General features: G+C 36.9%; 3 protein-coding genes across 5 annotated transcripts; all 3 read left to right on the top strand.

Annotated features, from left to right (window-relative positions):
- The first annotated feature begins 1001 nt into the window (after nt 1-1001).
- On the top strand, nt 1002-8180 carry LOC135167043 (uncharacterized). The gene is made up of 6 exons (XM_064129889.1): nt 1002-1865; nt 4392-4507; nt 5170-5285; nt 6050-6200; nt 6278-6460; nt 7245-8180. The coding sequence occupies exons 1-6, from the start codon at nt 1775-1777 to the stop codon at nt 7596-7598; spliced, it is 1011 nt and encodes a 336-aa protein (XP_063985959.1). The 5' UTR covers nt 1002-1774; the 3' UTR covers nt 7599-8180.
- Nucleotides 8181-9081: 901 nt separating this feature from the next.
- On the top strand, nt 9082-13697 carry Sec15 (Secretory 15). Of its 2 annotated transcripts, none has more exons than XM_064129053.1 (6): nt 9082-9369; nt 9816-9981; nt 10309-10562; nt 10846-11227; nt 11442-12187; nt 12657-13697. In XM_064129053.1, the coding sequence occupies exons 1-6, from the start codon at nt 9284-9286 to the stop codon at nt 13354-13356; spliced, it is 2334 nt and encodes a 777-aa protein (XP_063985123.1). In that variant the 5' UTR covers nt 9082-9283; the 3' UTR covers nt 13357-13697. The 2 variants fall into 2 exon arrangements, with proteins under 2 accessions (XP_063985123.1, XP_063985122.1); XM_064129052.1 differs by lacking the exon at nt 9082-9369 and adding an exon at nt 9418-9695.
- Nucleotides 13698-14430: 733 nt separating this feature from the next.
- Nucleotides 14431-17224, top strand: LOC135166620 (cytochrome c oxidase assembly protein COX18, mitochondrial). 2 transcript variants are annotated; one of them, XM_064129054.1, is made up of 6 exons: nt 14431-15106; nt 15589-15726; nt 15827-15974; nt 16103-16227; nt 16581-16691; nt 16787-17224. In XM_064129054.1, exons 1-6 carry the CDS (start codon nt 14645-14647, stop codon nt 17009-17011), a joined length of 1209 nt encoding a protein of 402 aa, XP_063985124.1. In that variant the 5' UTR covers nt 14431-14644; the 3' UTR covers nt 17012-17224. The 2 variants fall into 2 exon arrangements, with proteins under 2 accessions (XP_063985124.1, XP_063985126.1); XM_064129056.1 differs by having other exon boundaries at nt 14965-15106; nt 15589-15730; nt 16787-17223.
- The last annotated feature ends 1237 nt before the right edge of the window (nt 17225-18461 follow it).

Below are 18461 nucleotides of genomic sequence, written 5' to 3'. Positions count from 1 at the left end.
AATTTTGAAAAAAAAAATCAGATGCGAAGATTTAGTTGTTAAAACTATCGATAACTTGTTAAATGATGGAAAAAGCAGGTGATTTTCCTTTTCCCAGGGAAATTTATTCGTTAGCATTTTTTTATTGATAAAATGACAACATTCTTTATGGATAAAAATTGTTTAGTTTTCAACAATGTCGGAATTTCTAAGAAAAGATATTTATTGCAATATTTTTTATCGAACTAAAAGCGTTCGTCAAAAGTTTCACTTAATTTTGTAGATATTCCAATTTGAATTGAGCTTCAATTTCAGTCTAAAAAATAGCAAAACAAAAACTAATTAGTCTCTCATTTGAAATAAATTAAAATTTATTGTCGAATCAAAGTTCATATTATCATCAGAAATTCATTAAAAGCGAAAAAAAAGTCTAATAAAATTAATTAAAACAATGAAAACTTTTACAAGACAAAATACCGTTGTTTTTCAAACTATTGAAAGCTCATTAAATTACTAATGAAGGGACTCTCGCCATTTTCAATTATTATTATCATTTTCATCAACAAAATTATTCTAAAGCGTCTATCTTCAAAAAAAACATAAATTTTAACTGAATACCCATTTGGGAATCAACTAAAAATATCAAGATATTTCGTAAAACCTTTTTTAATTGTCAAAAACATCTCAACAAATTCTGATCACATAAATTTCACCATCTCCCTGTCTCGTGGATACTCCCATATCAACTGTCGTTCCCCCCACAACGTCATCACCACTAGTTCACTTTTCTTTCAAAAAAATAAACAAACAAAGAAAAATTATTTACATTTTCTCATCCTCGATCCTATCCCCCCTCGCCCCAACGCCTCTTCAGCCACCAATGAAATTCACCTCCTTTTCCCCCACCCAGAGTCCTCAATTTTAGATTGTCACAAGGTTGCCAAGTCTGGCAGTGAGACAGGCATCACGAAGGCAGCGTTGTCCCCCTCTCCGTGTTTCCATTCTTTCTCTTCACCTCCTGTTGTCTCTTCAGGCCTTCAGTGCTCCCAGCTCCCTCCTAACGCACAGTGCGTTCGCAAAATCGATCCCCATTCACCAATTTTCACAGTAAAAATGCACTCATTTTGATTCGAATAACTACCGATAATATCGACAATCGACAGTGAAATGATTCCCAGTGCAATAACAAAGAAATATCTAATTAATAAATTCCTGTAACATGTGCCTGAAGTGTGATATCTGGAGCCACGTAAACGTTTATCTGAGATCGTACCGCATTTTTACGAATGGCTACCGTTAATTATAATAAAACAAGTTGATCAGCCAGTGAGTTGATGATACCCGTAGTAACGAGTCACCAGGAATGATTGACAGACCGATAGGTCTTGCTGACTAACAACGTCTTTTAGGATGAAAAATCATTGGACAAGAGGATTGATACAAAAAATAACGAGTGGAGTACATTTGGAAATTGAATAATTGACTGGTGGAATGATATTTGTGGGGTCATTGCCGTGTGGATCGATCATTCGTGGAGGATTTGTGCTTCTCGGTGATGAGATGAGGATATCTTGAGGGTGCACGTCTGTACGGAGATTTAATAGTTTCTGTGGTGTGATAAACTCCTCGAGTTCCAGTGAATTTTGCGAATTTCGGTGACTGAGGGAGTGGTGGGGATAGACGCCGGGCCACGTTGGGATGCCGTCGACCTGAGGAATTTGAGTTATTGAAGAAGGGGACGTGCTACAGACTGGAGGGATTTTCGAGGGATCATTTGGAAGAATCGAGGGGCGACATGAGTGTCAGCAGGGGGCAGAGAAATGGAGGGGGCTGCGAGACCCTCGTCAGCAAGTGCGAGATACCCATCATCGATCTTGCACACATGGGTGAGTTTATTTGGTTCAGGTCAATGATCTTTTTTTAGGGATTTAGGAGCTGTGTGACGAATAATTCTTGATGTCTGGGGGTGACGGTATTTTTGTTGGAATATTTTTTGGGAGATTGTTGAGGGGAGAGGTTAGAATCGTGATGAGAGTGGTGTTGTTAGGAAATTTGTAAGTACTCAGGACATTTGGGGTTGATTTTTGTTTTGGGACTTTGAGGAATTCAGACGGGAATGACATTCAGAGGGTTAAAGGGTGTTTGTGGGGGAATTGAAGGAAATAGTTGTACTTTAGGAGGAAAAATTATCGCATTTTATGGGACATTAGTGTTAGGGGGACAAAACAATGTGGGGAATGTGTCGAAATTTGAGAGATGACGATATTTTTGTCGTAACTATTTTTTTGGGAGGGAAGTAGAGGCTCCAAAGAGGTTTAGGTTGGGGGAGGTGATGTCCTGAGAATTAGGGACAATCATTATCTTGTAATCATGAAGACTTAAGGACTATATTCCAAGGACTGGCGTCATCAAATTGTTTTTTCTGATTAATTTGTTGATTTGGTTACCTGACAGATCCTTTGGCAGACCTGACTACCCCTAAAAGAACTATGAAAATAAGTAAAAACTGCACTTTTTATTTTTACAAAAAATGAAATATTTTCACAAAAATGCAATTTTTTGCAAATATAACGACAATTTTGAGATGAAGAATTTTGAGAGCTATAAAACTGTCACTTAGGTGCGGTATTCAAGGAATGAAATGGACTTGAGAGTTATGAGTCGGGTTTTTAGAACATGGGGGATTATTTTGGGAGTGAGTGGGTCTAGGAGAAAGTGGTGAGAGTTTTTTTGAGGGATTATATGATCTATTCTAAATTCTACAAAAATGGACTCCCCTCCATGACATTCCTCCACGAAATTTGATAGTTTTGGAGGTATTCGAGAGATAAATTTTGCAAAGAACATTGTCCTCTGATTTTTTAAATAATTAACGAAAATTCTCGATACCATTTTCTAAACGAAATAAACGTTTTAGACAGTTGATAATATCATTAGATAGATGATGATGATGTGGGATTGAGAGGAATAAATGAACGAATAAGTCAATAAATATTTGAAACATAATGTAAAATAATTTTGAAGAACAAAAATGGAGTGGCATGATATTTATTTGTATCATGTTTAATTCAATAATTGACAATTCCTGAGAAAATGTTACAAAATACTTTTTGTAGCCAATGAAATTCTCCACAAAAAATCATTTCTGCCATTTCCTCCTGAAATCACTCAGCAAGGAGATAATGCAATAGCGACTCAAACACTTTCACCACTTCACTCCTCAATTTCTTCGTTTTGTAGAAGGAGTGGGAGTGTTATTATTGGGAGTAGGTCAGTGTTGCTACGTGGATCCAGTTATTTTGGTTTTCCAATTTGTTAAAATACGAAATTAACGCAATATATTTCCCTAACATCCTTTGAAGCTCTCCAAAATGCTGATTTCGTATCAGGGAATTTTTAGTTCCACTTCAGAGAATCAATAAAGTGATCAGTGATTTCAATCTTTCAGACACCGGAAATTAGTCAACACAAACAGACCTTTTAGAAATAATTGCAGTGGACAATGAGGCGCCTCGAGCACGATTAAAATCTCTGGAATTATCACAAAGAACTGGACATATGTTGTCACAATTCAAAATTTCGATACAATTTCCATACATTTGATATTTTTGAGAATCGATTTACGATTGTTTTTTCAGATTTAAGTGACTGAGGTACTTTAATGCTGAACGACAAAATCATTTGACATTTTGTGACAAAGAGTCAGTGCAAAGCCGCATGTCATTGCAATTTTTCGACATCGGCATCGCACTCCAGTGGACTTTAAGATATCAATGATTAAATTGAGATCACTTTACTGTCACAGGATATGCCTCAGCGTATGTGGGTCCATTGGATCTGTAATTAGATCCAATGACCAACATGAAGACTCAATAGCACCACTGAAAATTCTGATATTAATCCAATCAATTTCCACTCAATCTCAATCGTGCATCCATCGATTGTACCAACATTTTATCAATTTCCGTTTGTTCATGGGTTCAAATTATGTTGACGTATTGAATTGATGTGGAGGACGATTTACGACGGTTTTAGGTAGTAGTTCAGGGTGCTCTCTTGGCTGCTCACACAATTCATCATTCAGAGATAAAAGGAAAAGTGTATGAGAAGAATGATGATTTTTGTTATTTAGAATTCTCAAGGAGATCCAACATTTATAGAATCAAACAGATACAAGTCTAAATATTTTACGGAATTTTATTTGAATAATATTCCATTCTAGGATTAGAAAAAAACTTTGTTTCTGTACTGCAGGAAAAAGTTTTTCCTGCAAATTGGAAATTGGAATTGCAGTTTGAAAATTAAAAGAAATGAGTTGAAATCCAAATCCAATTATTCAAATCTACTCGAATTCAATAAAAATTAAAAATTTAATTGGTATTTTTCTAATTACTTTCAATTTTTGTCCTCAGGAACTGAAAGATGTCCTCAGAAGGGCGTAGTAAAGCAAGTAGCTACAAAATTGGTGAAGGCCCTGTCTGAAAAAGGACTTGCGCTGCTCGTGAATCATGGAATACCAGACTGCAAGGTACAATCAGCTCAATAATTACGTAATTGTAAGAGGAATGGTTTTGCAAACTGACTGACTCCAGTGTTGCCGTGTAATTGTGTTCAGCACTTCATTCTTCTACCTAAATAACTGATAATCATGCGATTCTGTGAATAACGTACCTATTTATTTAATAATTGCATGGAAAGCACGCGGAGATAACAGAATTTTCCATTATTCAGGAATTTTTCTTTCTTAATATTTTGTGGAGGGAGTTGTCAATGCCAGATTATCCTGATTAACACCATTTCAGGATTAGTCAGGGATAATTGATGATTTCATACCTATGGAATCATAATCAGAGGTGTTAATGGATATTACGCATTTGGTTTAGTTAACAAAGAAACAATGAACATGACTATTGTTATCACATCATATTAATTTATTATATTATTGGATTTGTTTGTCTAGGGTCAGATGACCCTAAAAACGAAGACTACCGATAGCTTTTCACCACATGAAAGAAACAGCTAATTTATTGAATTTGGGGAGCACATGGGAGATATTTCGATGACTCAAACGAAATTTCGAATGACTGTTTTTCCCTCAAAATAAAAAAAATTGTCTGTAATGTCTAACATTTCTGTTAATGCAATTAAACGAATGTAATTTAACGTATTTTTTACTGATTACTGTTCAAGATGAAGGCTGTGTACAGATCTTTGGACAGATTTTGTGAATTACCAAAGGAGTCACGTGAGAAGTATGAATTTATATCACCCTGCAGTCATGGATATAAAAAACCAGAAATTGATCCGTGAGTAGTGCACATCTGGACTATGACTTTTAACATAATCTCTCGTTATTACAATCCTCACGACATTTACTTATTCTAATCGACCACCACCAGCATGAATTTTCATTATTCCTCGAAGACGTTCAGCAAACGAAAAAAAATGACAAAAAATTGATGAAATGTCTCTTGAGATCTATTCCAGGAATTAGGGATATCCAAGTGAAGAAAAATGGTTTTGTCTTATTTGACTCTGAACTTTCTGACATTTAACAATGACTATATTATTCAAATACTGAAGCGTTGAATTTAAATCTCGATATTGAATCATATGAAAATGCTTTGAAATCAATTTTTACAGAATCAAATACATAAAACATATAAGAATTTGAAAAACAAGTTGAAAAATACAAAAATTAGAAGATGTCATTAATATTGGTCGTAAATTTTCAGTTATTGATCAACTCATCAATTTAAACCTTCAAATTTCGAATAATTTTATTAATCAAGTATTTTGTTGGTGGAGTGCATATTATTGAGATAATCAAAGTTAGTTTTATTAATTTGTATTATTTATTGAATGGTAAAAACGTTGGATATCCTTAAATTCTTCATAAAAAGCCTTGACATTTCCCCTCAGCCAATATTAACGTGATAATAACCAATTCATTCCGGTAAAAAAAACACCTCATTTTTCCTCTACAAACTCGTATCGCCTTTCCTCATAACTTCCTACTTGATGAATCATTAAAAATCTTATCTCACTAAATATCAATTCGCACACGCAGATACAACGTGACTGAGAAAGAGGCGAGGCATGAATACATCATCAGTGGTGGTGACAACAAAGCTATGCCAGACGACGATGTCCCCGATTTTCGATCGACTGTCGGTGAACTCGCCAGGGACATGAAACAGCTCTCAACAATGTTACTCACCGTATGTTAACAAATTAGATAAAGAAAAAAGAAAACAGAAAAAGAAGAGAAATAATTTTTTTTTAATTGAATGCATAGGCTCTCGCATTTGGCTTGGAGCAGCCTGGAGACTTTTTCCTGGGTAAACACTCGCATATTTTGGAGGACGGAAATGATTCCACTATGAGAATCATTTATTATCCACCCTCAGCTGTATCGGAGTCAGGGACAATGCGCTATGGGCCTAGATGTGACTGTGGAACATTTACACTGATTGCGCAGGTAATGCAGATATTTACTGACATTTTTTGTCGCTTGGGTAAACTGGACAGGAGATAGTTAAGAGATAGTCTTCTAAGTTACGTTATCATGGAGACAGATAGGACAATACAGACATTTGGGGTAAAATGACCAGTTGGCAGACTCGAAAGAAAGAATTTTTCTTTTCGGAAATTTAACAGCGTTTTGTCTGTCCTCGAGAATTTATTGTTGACAATGTATTTCAATCAAGTATATTTAGCGCCGTAGATGAAGATATATAAACATTTATATGACAGGAATAGATTTTCTTGTATTAATTCGTGGCATTTTATTTCGTAACGTGAGAGTTCAGCCGTTGATACCTTTCAATCTAATCAAATCAAACTTGGTTTAATCACTGCAAGTTTATTATTTTCTTTTAGTCAGGTCCAGAAGTTTTTTCGACAGATTTGTTCCAAAGATTATTAACAAAAGGATTAAAAAACATTACCTATGAAGCATGAACTGAAGTGGTAAAGCGAGATAAGTCACTTCAGACTATTGACCACTTTTTGACGAATATCTCGAAATCGTGAACAGATATCAAAAGTTTTATTATAACCTTTTTTGTGGAGCGAATTGAACACTCCAACAAACGTAATTACAAAAATTTTGTTATCTCTCTTAGATCCGGAGAAATTGCTCATAAACTCCACAACTCATTGCTCACAACTCCACTCAGATAACGCGACTTACTTCATTTTACCACTTCGATGCTGAACTAGTGTAAAAATTAATAAATTAATAAATCTCTTCTGCTCTCCAGGATTGCGAGGGTGGTCTGGAAATTCAGTCTCCCAATGGTGAGAGATGGGGGAGAGTTGGTCACTTACCGGGTGCAATTCTTGTAACGACTGGAGACAGCTTAGCCAGTTGGACAAAGCAGCAGTTGCCATCCTTGAAACATCGTGTCGTAGTGCCAGAGCATTGTGGACGTGGTCGTCACTCCATAGGATTCTTTGTTCACCCAGATGATGCCGTTGTCATCGAGCCATGTGACACAAAAATATCAATTCCATCCCAAGAACCGGCGATTTGTCGTTTGGTGAAGAAAAAACGAGGTGTTTTAACAGCATATCATCATCTCCAGCGTCGCTTTCGCGAGACTTACGCCTCTTGAAGTCTTATCCAAGTATTACGGGGCACAATGGGTGGCCTTATGAGTGGCCATTTTCTTATGGTAATAGTAAAGGGATTTTTTTTTTCAAGTAGAGGAAGAAAAATTTATTCGAGTGAATTATTTTTGTGATCACTGAAAAAGAGAAGTAATGACTAATCCCTAGGATTGGGGGGATTTACTGATTGATTTTTAAATAGTTTTGGGGGAGGAACTTATGCATCTGATGGTAGATCTTGGTCAATTGTAATTAAAGGGTTACTATTGACGTTAAATTGATGGTTAAGTGGGGAAGGGCGGGGAGTAATTCAGAAATTTTTCAGCAAAGATGTTTGAAATTGAATTATTGGAGAAAAAGTAGTTTCATCTTTTTTTTTTTTTATTAATGTTGCTGATAATTAACGAATTATTCTTCGCAAAATTTATTGCCCTCAAAAAAGAGTTGACAATAATTACCATTAATGAGTGATTGAATTTTAATGGAGTGAAATATCATTGCTCTATTTTCTTAATAAGATGTGACTTATATGTACGAGCAGCCATGAGCCCTCAGTCAAATAATAAATCAATTTGTACTTAAATTAAGATTGAAATTGTTTCTTTTATTTTTCCGATTCATATTTTGCACAATAGACATCACTTGTAGCGATGCTTTGTAGTGATACCTTGCTGACGCTTATGGAGCGGTTTGTACCGCGAAATTTCGTAGAGATGGTGAATTTGGGATTATCCCCTTTTCGGCAGATATCTGCAAAAATAATATAGATCGCGTAATAAATCCAACGGTCTTCAGGTCGTGAAACGATTGACGATATTTTAAGGCTCGAGGAAGTCTTTAAAGTCGGAACCGACGTTTTTCACGTTTTTCTCGGCTCCTGGGCCTCCTGGGGCGAAAGGGGCTTGCATCTGGGATCACCAAGGTCCAAAGCTGAATACGCTGAGTTGACAATGTTTCGATACATTTATTTTCAAACACAAAATTGAGTATTTTTACTGTTTATTGTCCTTAGTATACGTCGTCATTACGATGACTGCAACAGGCCCTCCTGAACATTTATTAATGACCACAATTAATTAATTTTGGTGGTTTCGTGTTTCCTGAAACGATTTGTTCTTCATTAATAGATTCTCCAATTTATTTCCAACCAATTGAATATTTATTTGAACCTTCTGGTTCATTCATTTCCCAAGTATTCTTCATACATTAATTAATTTATTATATGTCAAGTATTTTTCCGGAAATGTTCGAACCAATGTGCAAAATATCCTCAAATGAATAAACATAAATCGAATCTACAATTAATTTTTTATTTGCTAAATATACGCTGGACTGTTGTACCCACCGTTGGTCAGACAGGCCGCGGAGACATGATGGTTCTGTCTTAGCCCTGCATATCTTCCCTATGACCTCTGGGACGTGACTACCAGCCAATTAGACAACAATACGAATCTCTATCGATATGGAGTGAAACTATTGATAAATGTCAATTTTTCCTAATCAGTGGCTCGCACTCATGTTGGATCTTCAATCATTTACTTAAACTGAAATGAGAAAATCGCAAAACTTTCCAAGTCCAGTACAACCGCGTACAAACGATAGAACTAGTTCATTTTCCACCAAACAATGACCTGTTGGTTATCTACCTACGACTTCCCATAACTCAGTCATCGAAAATATTTATTCAGCCATGGCAAGTCAATCAAACGTGCAGAACTATGACATCCTCATTCAGGAGATCGAGGGCATCGACGACTACCTGGGTCCCACATTCAGGTAAATTTCCACAAAATTTTTATTCCCTTGAAAAACGGTTAACCCCAGCCCTCTAAATTCGCGGTTGAAATGCCACCCCCGTACGCAGATGCCTGCGAATGCGCAGAGAAGGGGGTTGATCCTAGGGGCTGATACGAGACCCGGCAGTTTTACCCCAGAAGGGTGACAAGTAGTTGAGAATTTTTTTTATTAACCTGACATATCCTCATGCTCACGATTGACATGTCCACGGAGATTCAGAATGCCCTGGCAGCAGGACCAAAGCATGAGCACCTGCTGGTGGAGATCGAGTCCAGTGACACCAGCAGTGTAGGAATGGTGATCAGGTATCGATAGAGGGTACTCGAGGGTTGCTCAGAGATGCGAAAAGCCTGAATGATATTTTGAGAGGTTTATCTCGATCTTTGAGTGTTCTCGATGGTTTGACATTATTTTTTCTGCTTCAGAGCTATTTATGATGGTCATGAACATCAAAAATTCATGGAGAAACTCGACGAGAGGGTCAAGAGTCATGACAAGGACATCGAGAGAATGTGTAATCATCATTACCAGGGATTCATCGATTCCATCAGGGAGTTACTGCAAGTTCGGTCACAAGCACAGCAGCTCAATGTCAGTAAAAGTTGGAAAAACAATATAATGTTCATTTGCATAAATATTTACAAGAGACTGCCTCTTGTAAATAGTCTAGGACATTAATTAATTATCATATTAGCACGAAAAAACACTTCTTTAAGGCAGGAATGGAACTTGCATAATTTTCATGTGAGCCATTAATTTCAAAAGCCACTGATTTTTAATTAATTATTATATTATGAGATATCTAGATGATATTTCTCCGGCAGGATTACCATATTACTGTGCACATTGAGAGAAATATATAAATACGGAGACAAGACATGATCTTCATTGAAATTCTCAATTGTCTTGATCTTCCAGACAGAAATACTCGACCTGGACAATACAATAAGTGCCTCAACGTCAAAAGTAATAGAAAAAAGTGAGGAGCTCGTGAAGGCACGAAAAGTCGAGAGCAACATAGCAGCGGCTATCGACAGTCTCACCATGTGTCTCCCAGTATTGGCCGCCTACGCAAAGCTCCAGAGACAGCTGAAAGACAAACGTTACTATCCAGCCCTTAAGACCCTGGAACAACTGGAGCACTACGATCTACCCAAAGTCACCAATTACAGGTGAGAAATCAGAAGAATGATAATATTTATTATCAATACTTGATCACCATATTAACGGTCAATGAAAGAAAATTAATTAATTGCTATTGAATTAATTAAATAATGGAATTCAAATTAAACGCTAATGAATAATAATAGCAACTGTATTTCCCATCGCTACGTTGATGAGTAAAGAATATATTGTCATTATTACATCGATTGGAGATTGACATTAAATTAGATTAGTTAACTAGATCAGTAAATAATGGCTTAATCATTATGTTTTCGTCGATCCCTTCTGCAGGTTCTCTTCCCAAATAACCGAACAGATTCCACGGCTGAGGGAAAACATCAAAGACGCCTCAATGTCAGATCTCCGAGACTTCCTCGAGAACATCAGAAAATATTCCCCGAAGATCGGGGAGGTGGCGATGAGACACAGTGCCGAACAACTCGTCAGTGAGGCCGAGATCATTGGGAGGAAGAAGAAGAAATTCCAGGTCAGGAGTTCATCGATCAACGAAGGGGAGGAGGAACTCAGTGCTCAGGATCTCATGGATTTCAGCCCCGTTTATCGGTGTATGCATATTTATACGGTTTTGAGGGAGGGGGATGAGTTCAAGGCTTATTATCAGCAGCAGAGGAGACAGCAGGCCCGATTGGTGCTTCAGCCTCCTGTTAATATGGTGAGGACTGTTATCTTTGTCTCAATGAAGTTATTGATCCGTCGAGAGTAAATATTAAAATTCCTCGATTTTTCAACAATTAAAATCAAACTTCCGTTCCAGATTTTTTTGGATGAGTTGTTTTGGTTTCTTCTGATTTTTCCACGTGGAAATTAATTTTTACTGGAAATATTATTTGCAAATAAACACTGAGAATGTAAATATTGATTTTCAGCATGAGAGTATTGTTGGCTATCAATCATATCTTTATGGAATCGTGGGATTTTTCGTCGTCGAAGACCACATATTAAACACTGGAAATGGCCTAGCCACTCGTTCCTACCTGGAGGACCTGTGGGCAATGGCTCTTTCGAAAATCGTCAACGCCCTGAGAACCCACTCCGCGTACTGTACAGACGCCAACCTCATTCTAAATATAAAAAATCTGATAATGCTGTTCAATACAACTCTCAGGAACTACGGATACCCAGTGGGACAACTGTGGGATCTTCTCCAGGAAATAAGGGTGCACTACAACGAGGTTCTCATGCAGCACTGGGTCCAGTTATTCAGGGACATCCTAGATGAGGACAATTTCCTGCCAGTTCAGGTGTCGAATCAGGAAGAGTACAATGCAATAGTGCAATCCTTTCCTTATCACGACGCAGAGCTCGAAAAATCGGAATTCCCGAAGAAGTTTCCCTTCTCCCAGATGGTCCCCCAGGTGTACTATCAAGTCAAGGAGTTCATTTACGCTTGTCTGAAGTTCTCGGAAGATCTGAATCTCACGCAGACTGAAATCGTTGAGATGATAACAAAATCCACTAATTTATTGCTGACGAGAACATTCAGCGGTTGTTTGTCGTCGTTGTTCAGAAAACCATCGCTCGCTCTTCTGCAGGTGGTCCAGATTATCATCAATACAGGTTATTTAGAGGATTCAACGAAGTATCTGCAGGAGTTTGTGATTAACATCACCGGGTGAGCAAAATAAAATATCAATTCTGAATTTATTTTGGCAGATTTTTATTAGTCCAACATGTCACACATCAGGTTATATGAATGTAATTTGCATTTCGTTTGCATTTTGCAGTTTTTATATTTTTTAAAGGTGACATAAATTAATATTCTAATATTCTAAACACTTCAAACGTACAATCAACATCGAAATCCAGTTCCTTTAATTAACTATTACAGCTATATTAATTAAATTTTATCCTCGAAGAAAACGTCATCTTCTTTGAGACAAAAAATTAAAAATACTATTGTCCTTATTATTATAGCTCAAAATTTTGACTTTGCAACTCAAAATACCGTCCTGTCACTCAAAAGTGGAGACTTGAATTTTATTTTTAATGAAACAATTAATTTGACTCACAAGAAATTTCTCCGACTGTAACAATAATTAGAAAGTAAACTTAATAACTATTTTCATTATTCCATCAATCAGGACATCTCGGGAAGGACGTGAAGGACAAATGAGCTGTGGAGGTGTGAAATCAGCGATGTTCCGTGTGGCCAGAGAGGACGCCGAGAAACAAATCTGCGACAAATTGAAGCGTAAACTCGACGAGTTCCTGGAGCTGGAGAATTACGACTGGAATTTAGCAGAACCCCAGGGCCACGCCTCTGGTTTTATAACAGATCTCATAGCATTTCTCCAGAGCACCTTCACGTGCTTCACGAATCTCCCAGCCGAGGTGGCCCAGGTTGCCTGCAAATCTGCATGCTCCCACATTGCCAAAGCAATTCTGCAAATCCTGGTCAGCGAGGATTTGAAGCAAATTTCCATGGGAGCTCTGCAACAGGTGAATCTGGACACCATCCAGTGTGAACAGTTCGCAGCTTCTGAACCTGTTGCTGGATTACCCGAGGGCACTCTCCTTCAGTACTTCTCGAAATTGAGACAATTGTTGGATCTGTTCATGAGCTGGGACTGGCCAACTTACTTCCACGATTATGGTCATGAATCTAGCAAATATAATTTAGTTACACCAAATATGGCAGTTGAACTTTTGGAGAAGCTCAAGGAATCCGACAAGAAGACTAATGTTTTCTCGGTTCTGAAGAAGAGCGAGAGAGATAAGAAGAAATTGTTGGAGACTGTGCTCAAGCAACTTCGTCAATTAGCTGTCACCACTCAGCAGTGATTGGTGGAGGTTCAAGGAAATTGTAAGACGTGATGGGTCTAACATGACATGCTTTTTGATGCTGTGTTAGTCTCAGAAATATGCCACAATGTTGCTGATGGTGTTGGTACCTCAAGGTACGGTGAAGGTAAATTTACGTATTGAGCACAGTTGATAATTTATGGGGAAATCCTTCGACGAAAAACGTCGAAATTCACGTTTTCCTGGACGGAAAAAAATGAAATTATTTATGTATATACAACGAATTTGTAGCTATTGGAATGTACTGTTATAATAATGTTTACCGAAACTGACAGACGAGTGAATTGAATAAAGTTTAATTTAGTTTACTACAAAAAAAATGGGTTATCTTTTGTCCATGAAATGAAATTAGTCATTTCTGGGGATTTTTTAGATCTTCCAAGTAACTTGGTAGAGTTTTGAAAATATTATAATTAGTTAGGTTTATCTATAACGTATAATCTACATATGGAATAACTCGACGAGACTCCTGGGGCTCTCGGCCCTTTCTTGGCAACTATCTAAAGCTCAGGAGAGTATAATCTATAGATAGAATAATTCGAGGAAATTTTTGGAAGTCGTAGGCCCTTTCTTTGCCAATTCTACAGAATTCAGAATACTCCACCGAAGGGCTTTGCAGATCTGATGCTCGATGTTTCCTACCGAGCTGCAGCCTCTCCAACGTTGCAATACCCTTGCAGAGATTTAAGGGCTTTCTAAAGCTCCGGGTATATTATAAAATCATTTTTTTAGTTTTTCGCTTTTTTCTCGGCTTCTAGGCCTCCTAGAGCAAAAAGGGCCCGGATTTGGGATCACACCGTTTTTCGTCCATATCTTTGGAAATATCGTAGCTAGGACAATTTGGCTGGCGCCATTGGATTCGTGAGACGATTTCCGATTTTTCTAGAGGTCCAGGAATCTTCTAAAATTGATTTTTTGGTTTTTCCGGTTTTTCTCCTCTCCTGGGCCTTCTATATTTAAAAACTTCCAGCCCAGTTAGCCACGTTCTCCGTGGTAATGTCTTACCGACGAGCACGTTCACCATCGTCGTTCATGCGCCACCGCTAGGAAATTTCGCGGTTGAAGCCGCTCCATAAGCCCCGTCAGCAATCTCCACTGGCATCTCTAGCCCAGAATCTCTGTAACCGGAGATTAAATTCTAACCTCAAACAAAACACAGCTGATAACATGTTTTCACAGTATAACCTTATCTGCAACTATTTTTTAATGACTTTAACTAGTTTTAGTTCAGAATAGTAATAATTCTAGGTAATTTTGATCTGTAAAAATGTTGAAAACAACTGGAAAATTCTTCCATCACATGCATTTCGTGACAAATCGTGTAAAAATGGGGCAGAAAATCCTGCAGTGCTCCACTTCATCTTTTCACTCAGATCATCAGAGAAGCAAATCGAAAAAAATTTCTCCCCACATATTGCAATGCAGTAAACCAGGGGATCAGTGCACACTCTTCGGAGGAATGAGTTCTTCTGGATTATTGCGAAATCGAAGGGCCAACCTCATCTGTCAATCGTCGCGGCACTTGTCGGATTTACCAACTGCCTTGGAACGTGTTGTCCCACAATACGAAGGGATGATGAAAATATTAGTGGACAGTCCTCCCATAGAGTTTATTCAGAATCACCTTATCACGTTGCACTCCACCCTGGGACTACCTTGGTGGGCCACGATCCTTCTAATTACATGTACAACCAGGACTTTGATTACTTTACCTTGTGCATTGTACCAGGTAACTCTAATAAATTAAGTCTTCATATTCTCATCCAGATAATTGAAGAATGATTGAGACGATGTCAATAACAAAGTGATAAAATGCAATAAGTCACTTTTGACTATTGGTCGATTGTTTATGAATACCTCAGAAGCCAAAATAATCTGAAATAATTATCAGGTCCAATGACATAACACAAATTGTTTCGATTGGCAAATCACTGGGCAAAATTTAGACCAAAAACACACGACAATACGAACATATCTTCAAGAATTCGTCCCCATGTTTCTTCAGGTTATAAAACGTCGATCAATTGTGGAATTACATTTTTTATTCTGAGAATAATTACAATAATGTCCTTTCCCAAGAAAGTGCTCAAGTTTTTCACGAAAATCAATGGAGAAGTCCACCGAAATGTCACATTATTTTAAGAAAGAAAAAACGTAAAATCAGTTCACTTGGAATAATTGAAGGAATAATTTTAATTCTTCATTTTCTAGCAACACATCCTCGCAAAATTATCGAACTTAAGGTGGGAAATGGATGAGGCTGTGCCCCATCTGAAGAGAGATGCAAACTACAGAGTCCAGGTGTTGGGATACACTGAGAATGAGTCGCGAGGACTGTACAATAAAGCAGTGGGTAATGCTTTACACTGGAGCTCTTGTCATTCAAGAGATTGACACATTTTATTGATGGAGAATTACTTTGCTCTAATATTTTCCTGAATTTTATCAGTTCAGGGAGAAGTGGAGTGAGTTGATAATCCGGGAAAACTGCCATCCAATGAAGGGATTCGTACTAATCTTGACTCAGTTGCCACTCTGGATATCCCTGTCTGCGTCTATCAGGAACCTTTGTTATATGCTGCCCTATCCAACTTCACGTAATTATTTACTGTTTTTGATTACATGACAACTTAGCACACGTCAATGTTAGGACAATTATTTCATCCTCCCCGATTTGATAGGCAGTTTTGTAATTCATTTACTGAGGATTTAATGGTTGTTCCAGAGGCCCTGAAAACTGTCACTGAACTATCTCAAGAGGGCATCGCTTGGATCCCAAATTTAGCTGTAGCAGATCCATATTATATTCTCCCAGTAGTTATGGGAACTTGTAATTTAATTAACATCGAGGTAATTATTTTCGGATTTTTTCGTTTCATTTTCATCTCGATGCATTTCTTTCGAGAAATGTCACTAAATTTATGGTAATTTTTTTTTTAATTTATCACCAAAAATCCAAGTTATCACACTCATATATCCAAACACGAGCTAAACAATTATTTTTTTATGTTTTATCAATTTTTATTTTATTTTAGATTATTTGTAATTAAAATTAGAAAATCGAGAAATCGCTGAACGACAAAAAGCAAACTTTCTTTCGGACACCAAATCAATTTATGTAACTGATAATAGTAGTAGAATAGAATATCTGAGATAAGTCAATCATGTCCAATTGACGGAAATTAATGAATTTTATTTTTCAGTTCAACTATATGATGAGAGTGAAAGAACCTACTAGACTCCAGAGAATATCGTTGAACGTATTCCGCGGTATTTCGTTGCTCCTGTTTCCTATCGCTGCGATCGTTCCCTCGGTAATGATTATTTAATCATTGGAATGCGATGAGAATATAGAAAATATATGTATTTACCACAAATAAATTAACATTTTTCGATACATTCTTTTCAGGGAATGAGTCTCTACTGGGCAACGAGCAGTGTCTTCGGGCTTTTCCAGAACATACTTATCGTTTCTCCGAGGGTGCGAAGATTCTTTAGAATTGAAGAGACTGAAACCGAGTTGCAACACCCGTACAGACATGTATTCAACAGTATGAAAGCGCGAATTCCGAGAAAAGTTGTTGAAACGTCGTCAATTCCGAAGAAATCTACTTCGTCAGTCAGAAAGAAATGAAGATAAATTGGATAATTGGAGAAGTGGTGGGGAGGGGATGAGTCGAAAACAAATTCTTGATGTTCGTTCAGAATCGGGAACATTAAAAATAACTAATTGATGAGGATAAATAAATAATAATGAATGAAGAGAATCACGAGAAAAATTTCGAATAAAATTGTTGATAATTTTTTATCCAAAAATTAATTTCTGTTATGAAGTGGTAAATTGAGGTGAGTTAACTTATATTCAGTCTTTATGTCTCATGAATATCCAGAAAATGAAGTGAATTATGAAGCGCCAAAATTTTAATAATAATTATTATTACAGGAAAAAACAAGTTCTGCAATAGACTCTATTCAGAATAGAAATTTATGGCTTATCTCCCTCCACTGAATTCCGAATGACTCATGACTTCAGTTACAAAAACAGCAAATGTGAAATTCACCCGAAAGCCGTGAGATATAAATTAAAGTTATCACCTGTAAATAGATCATCTGAATACTGATAAATGATTTTTTATCCAAAAGAAATGAAATAAAGAAGCACGTTGAATTGATCCAGCAAAAAATCGTTTCACTCCGTAGAACATAAATTAGACTTATCACGTGTAAACAAAAAACGAGAGTGTTTCTAATAAATTATTCGTTATTCGAGTGAAATAAAAGCAGTTGGGGCTGTCGTTGGCCCATTTAATTCATCGAGGGACCTGCCAATCATTGAAAGAAACTGATTGAATTACTTCATTCATTCAAATTATGCAGTTAATAACTGATGAACTGTATCAGACGATAACGAAGCAATTTATGTCAAATCAAATCGTCTGCGAGAACGATCCCAGCGAGTCTTTTTCTCATTTCTACAGTTGAATTAATCGAGTGAAAAATTATCTTAACACAAACCCTTGAAGGGTTTTGTGGGATTTTCCCTGAGACGAAATTCTCGCCCAATTTATTTTATAGTAACGAATTGTTTGTAGTTATTGGGTCATGTAAATAATAATTAATCAATTCTGGGATTGTCAGATCTAAAAGTCCACTTGACACCCTTACTGATAGATTTTTCGCAAATGTGTTTTTTTTTTCATAATATAGATTTTTTTTCGAAAATACTCATGAGCTTATATTAATCCGTTTCTTATTTAAAATCTCATAATTCCAACCCTTTAATTATAATTTCATTAATAAATTCGCGTTATGTTTTTTGCAGTTATCGTATTTGCAGACTGAGTTTTGCAAAATAAAATCGTCCGCTAGAATGATCCCCACGAAATAGTCTCCTTTTTTTTACAGTTGAATTAATTGAGTGAGAAATGATCTGAACCCACCATCATCTCACAAATTGGCTGAATTGCCTCTCCCTCAGCGGCTCAAGCACTTCATTGTTATCCACAAATTGATTGACTGAAAACTGGAGCGGCAAATGCCACTGGAAACTATCAACATCATCATCAGCATTGAACCCAGACCTT

This window comes from Diachasmimorpha longicaudata, chromosome 10 (genome assembly GCF_034640455.1).
Source record: "Diachasmimorpha longicaudata isolate KC_UGA_2023 chromosome 10, iyDiaLong2, whole genome shotgun sequence".
Taxonomy (NCBI): Eukaryota; Metazoa; Arthropoda; class Insecta; order Hymenoptera; family Braconidae; genus Diachasmimorpha; species Diachasmimorpha longicaudata.
The sequence above is the reverse complement of the archived record's forward strand: the minus strand, read 5'-3'. Positions and strand labels throughout refer to the sequence as shown.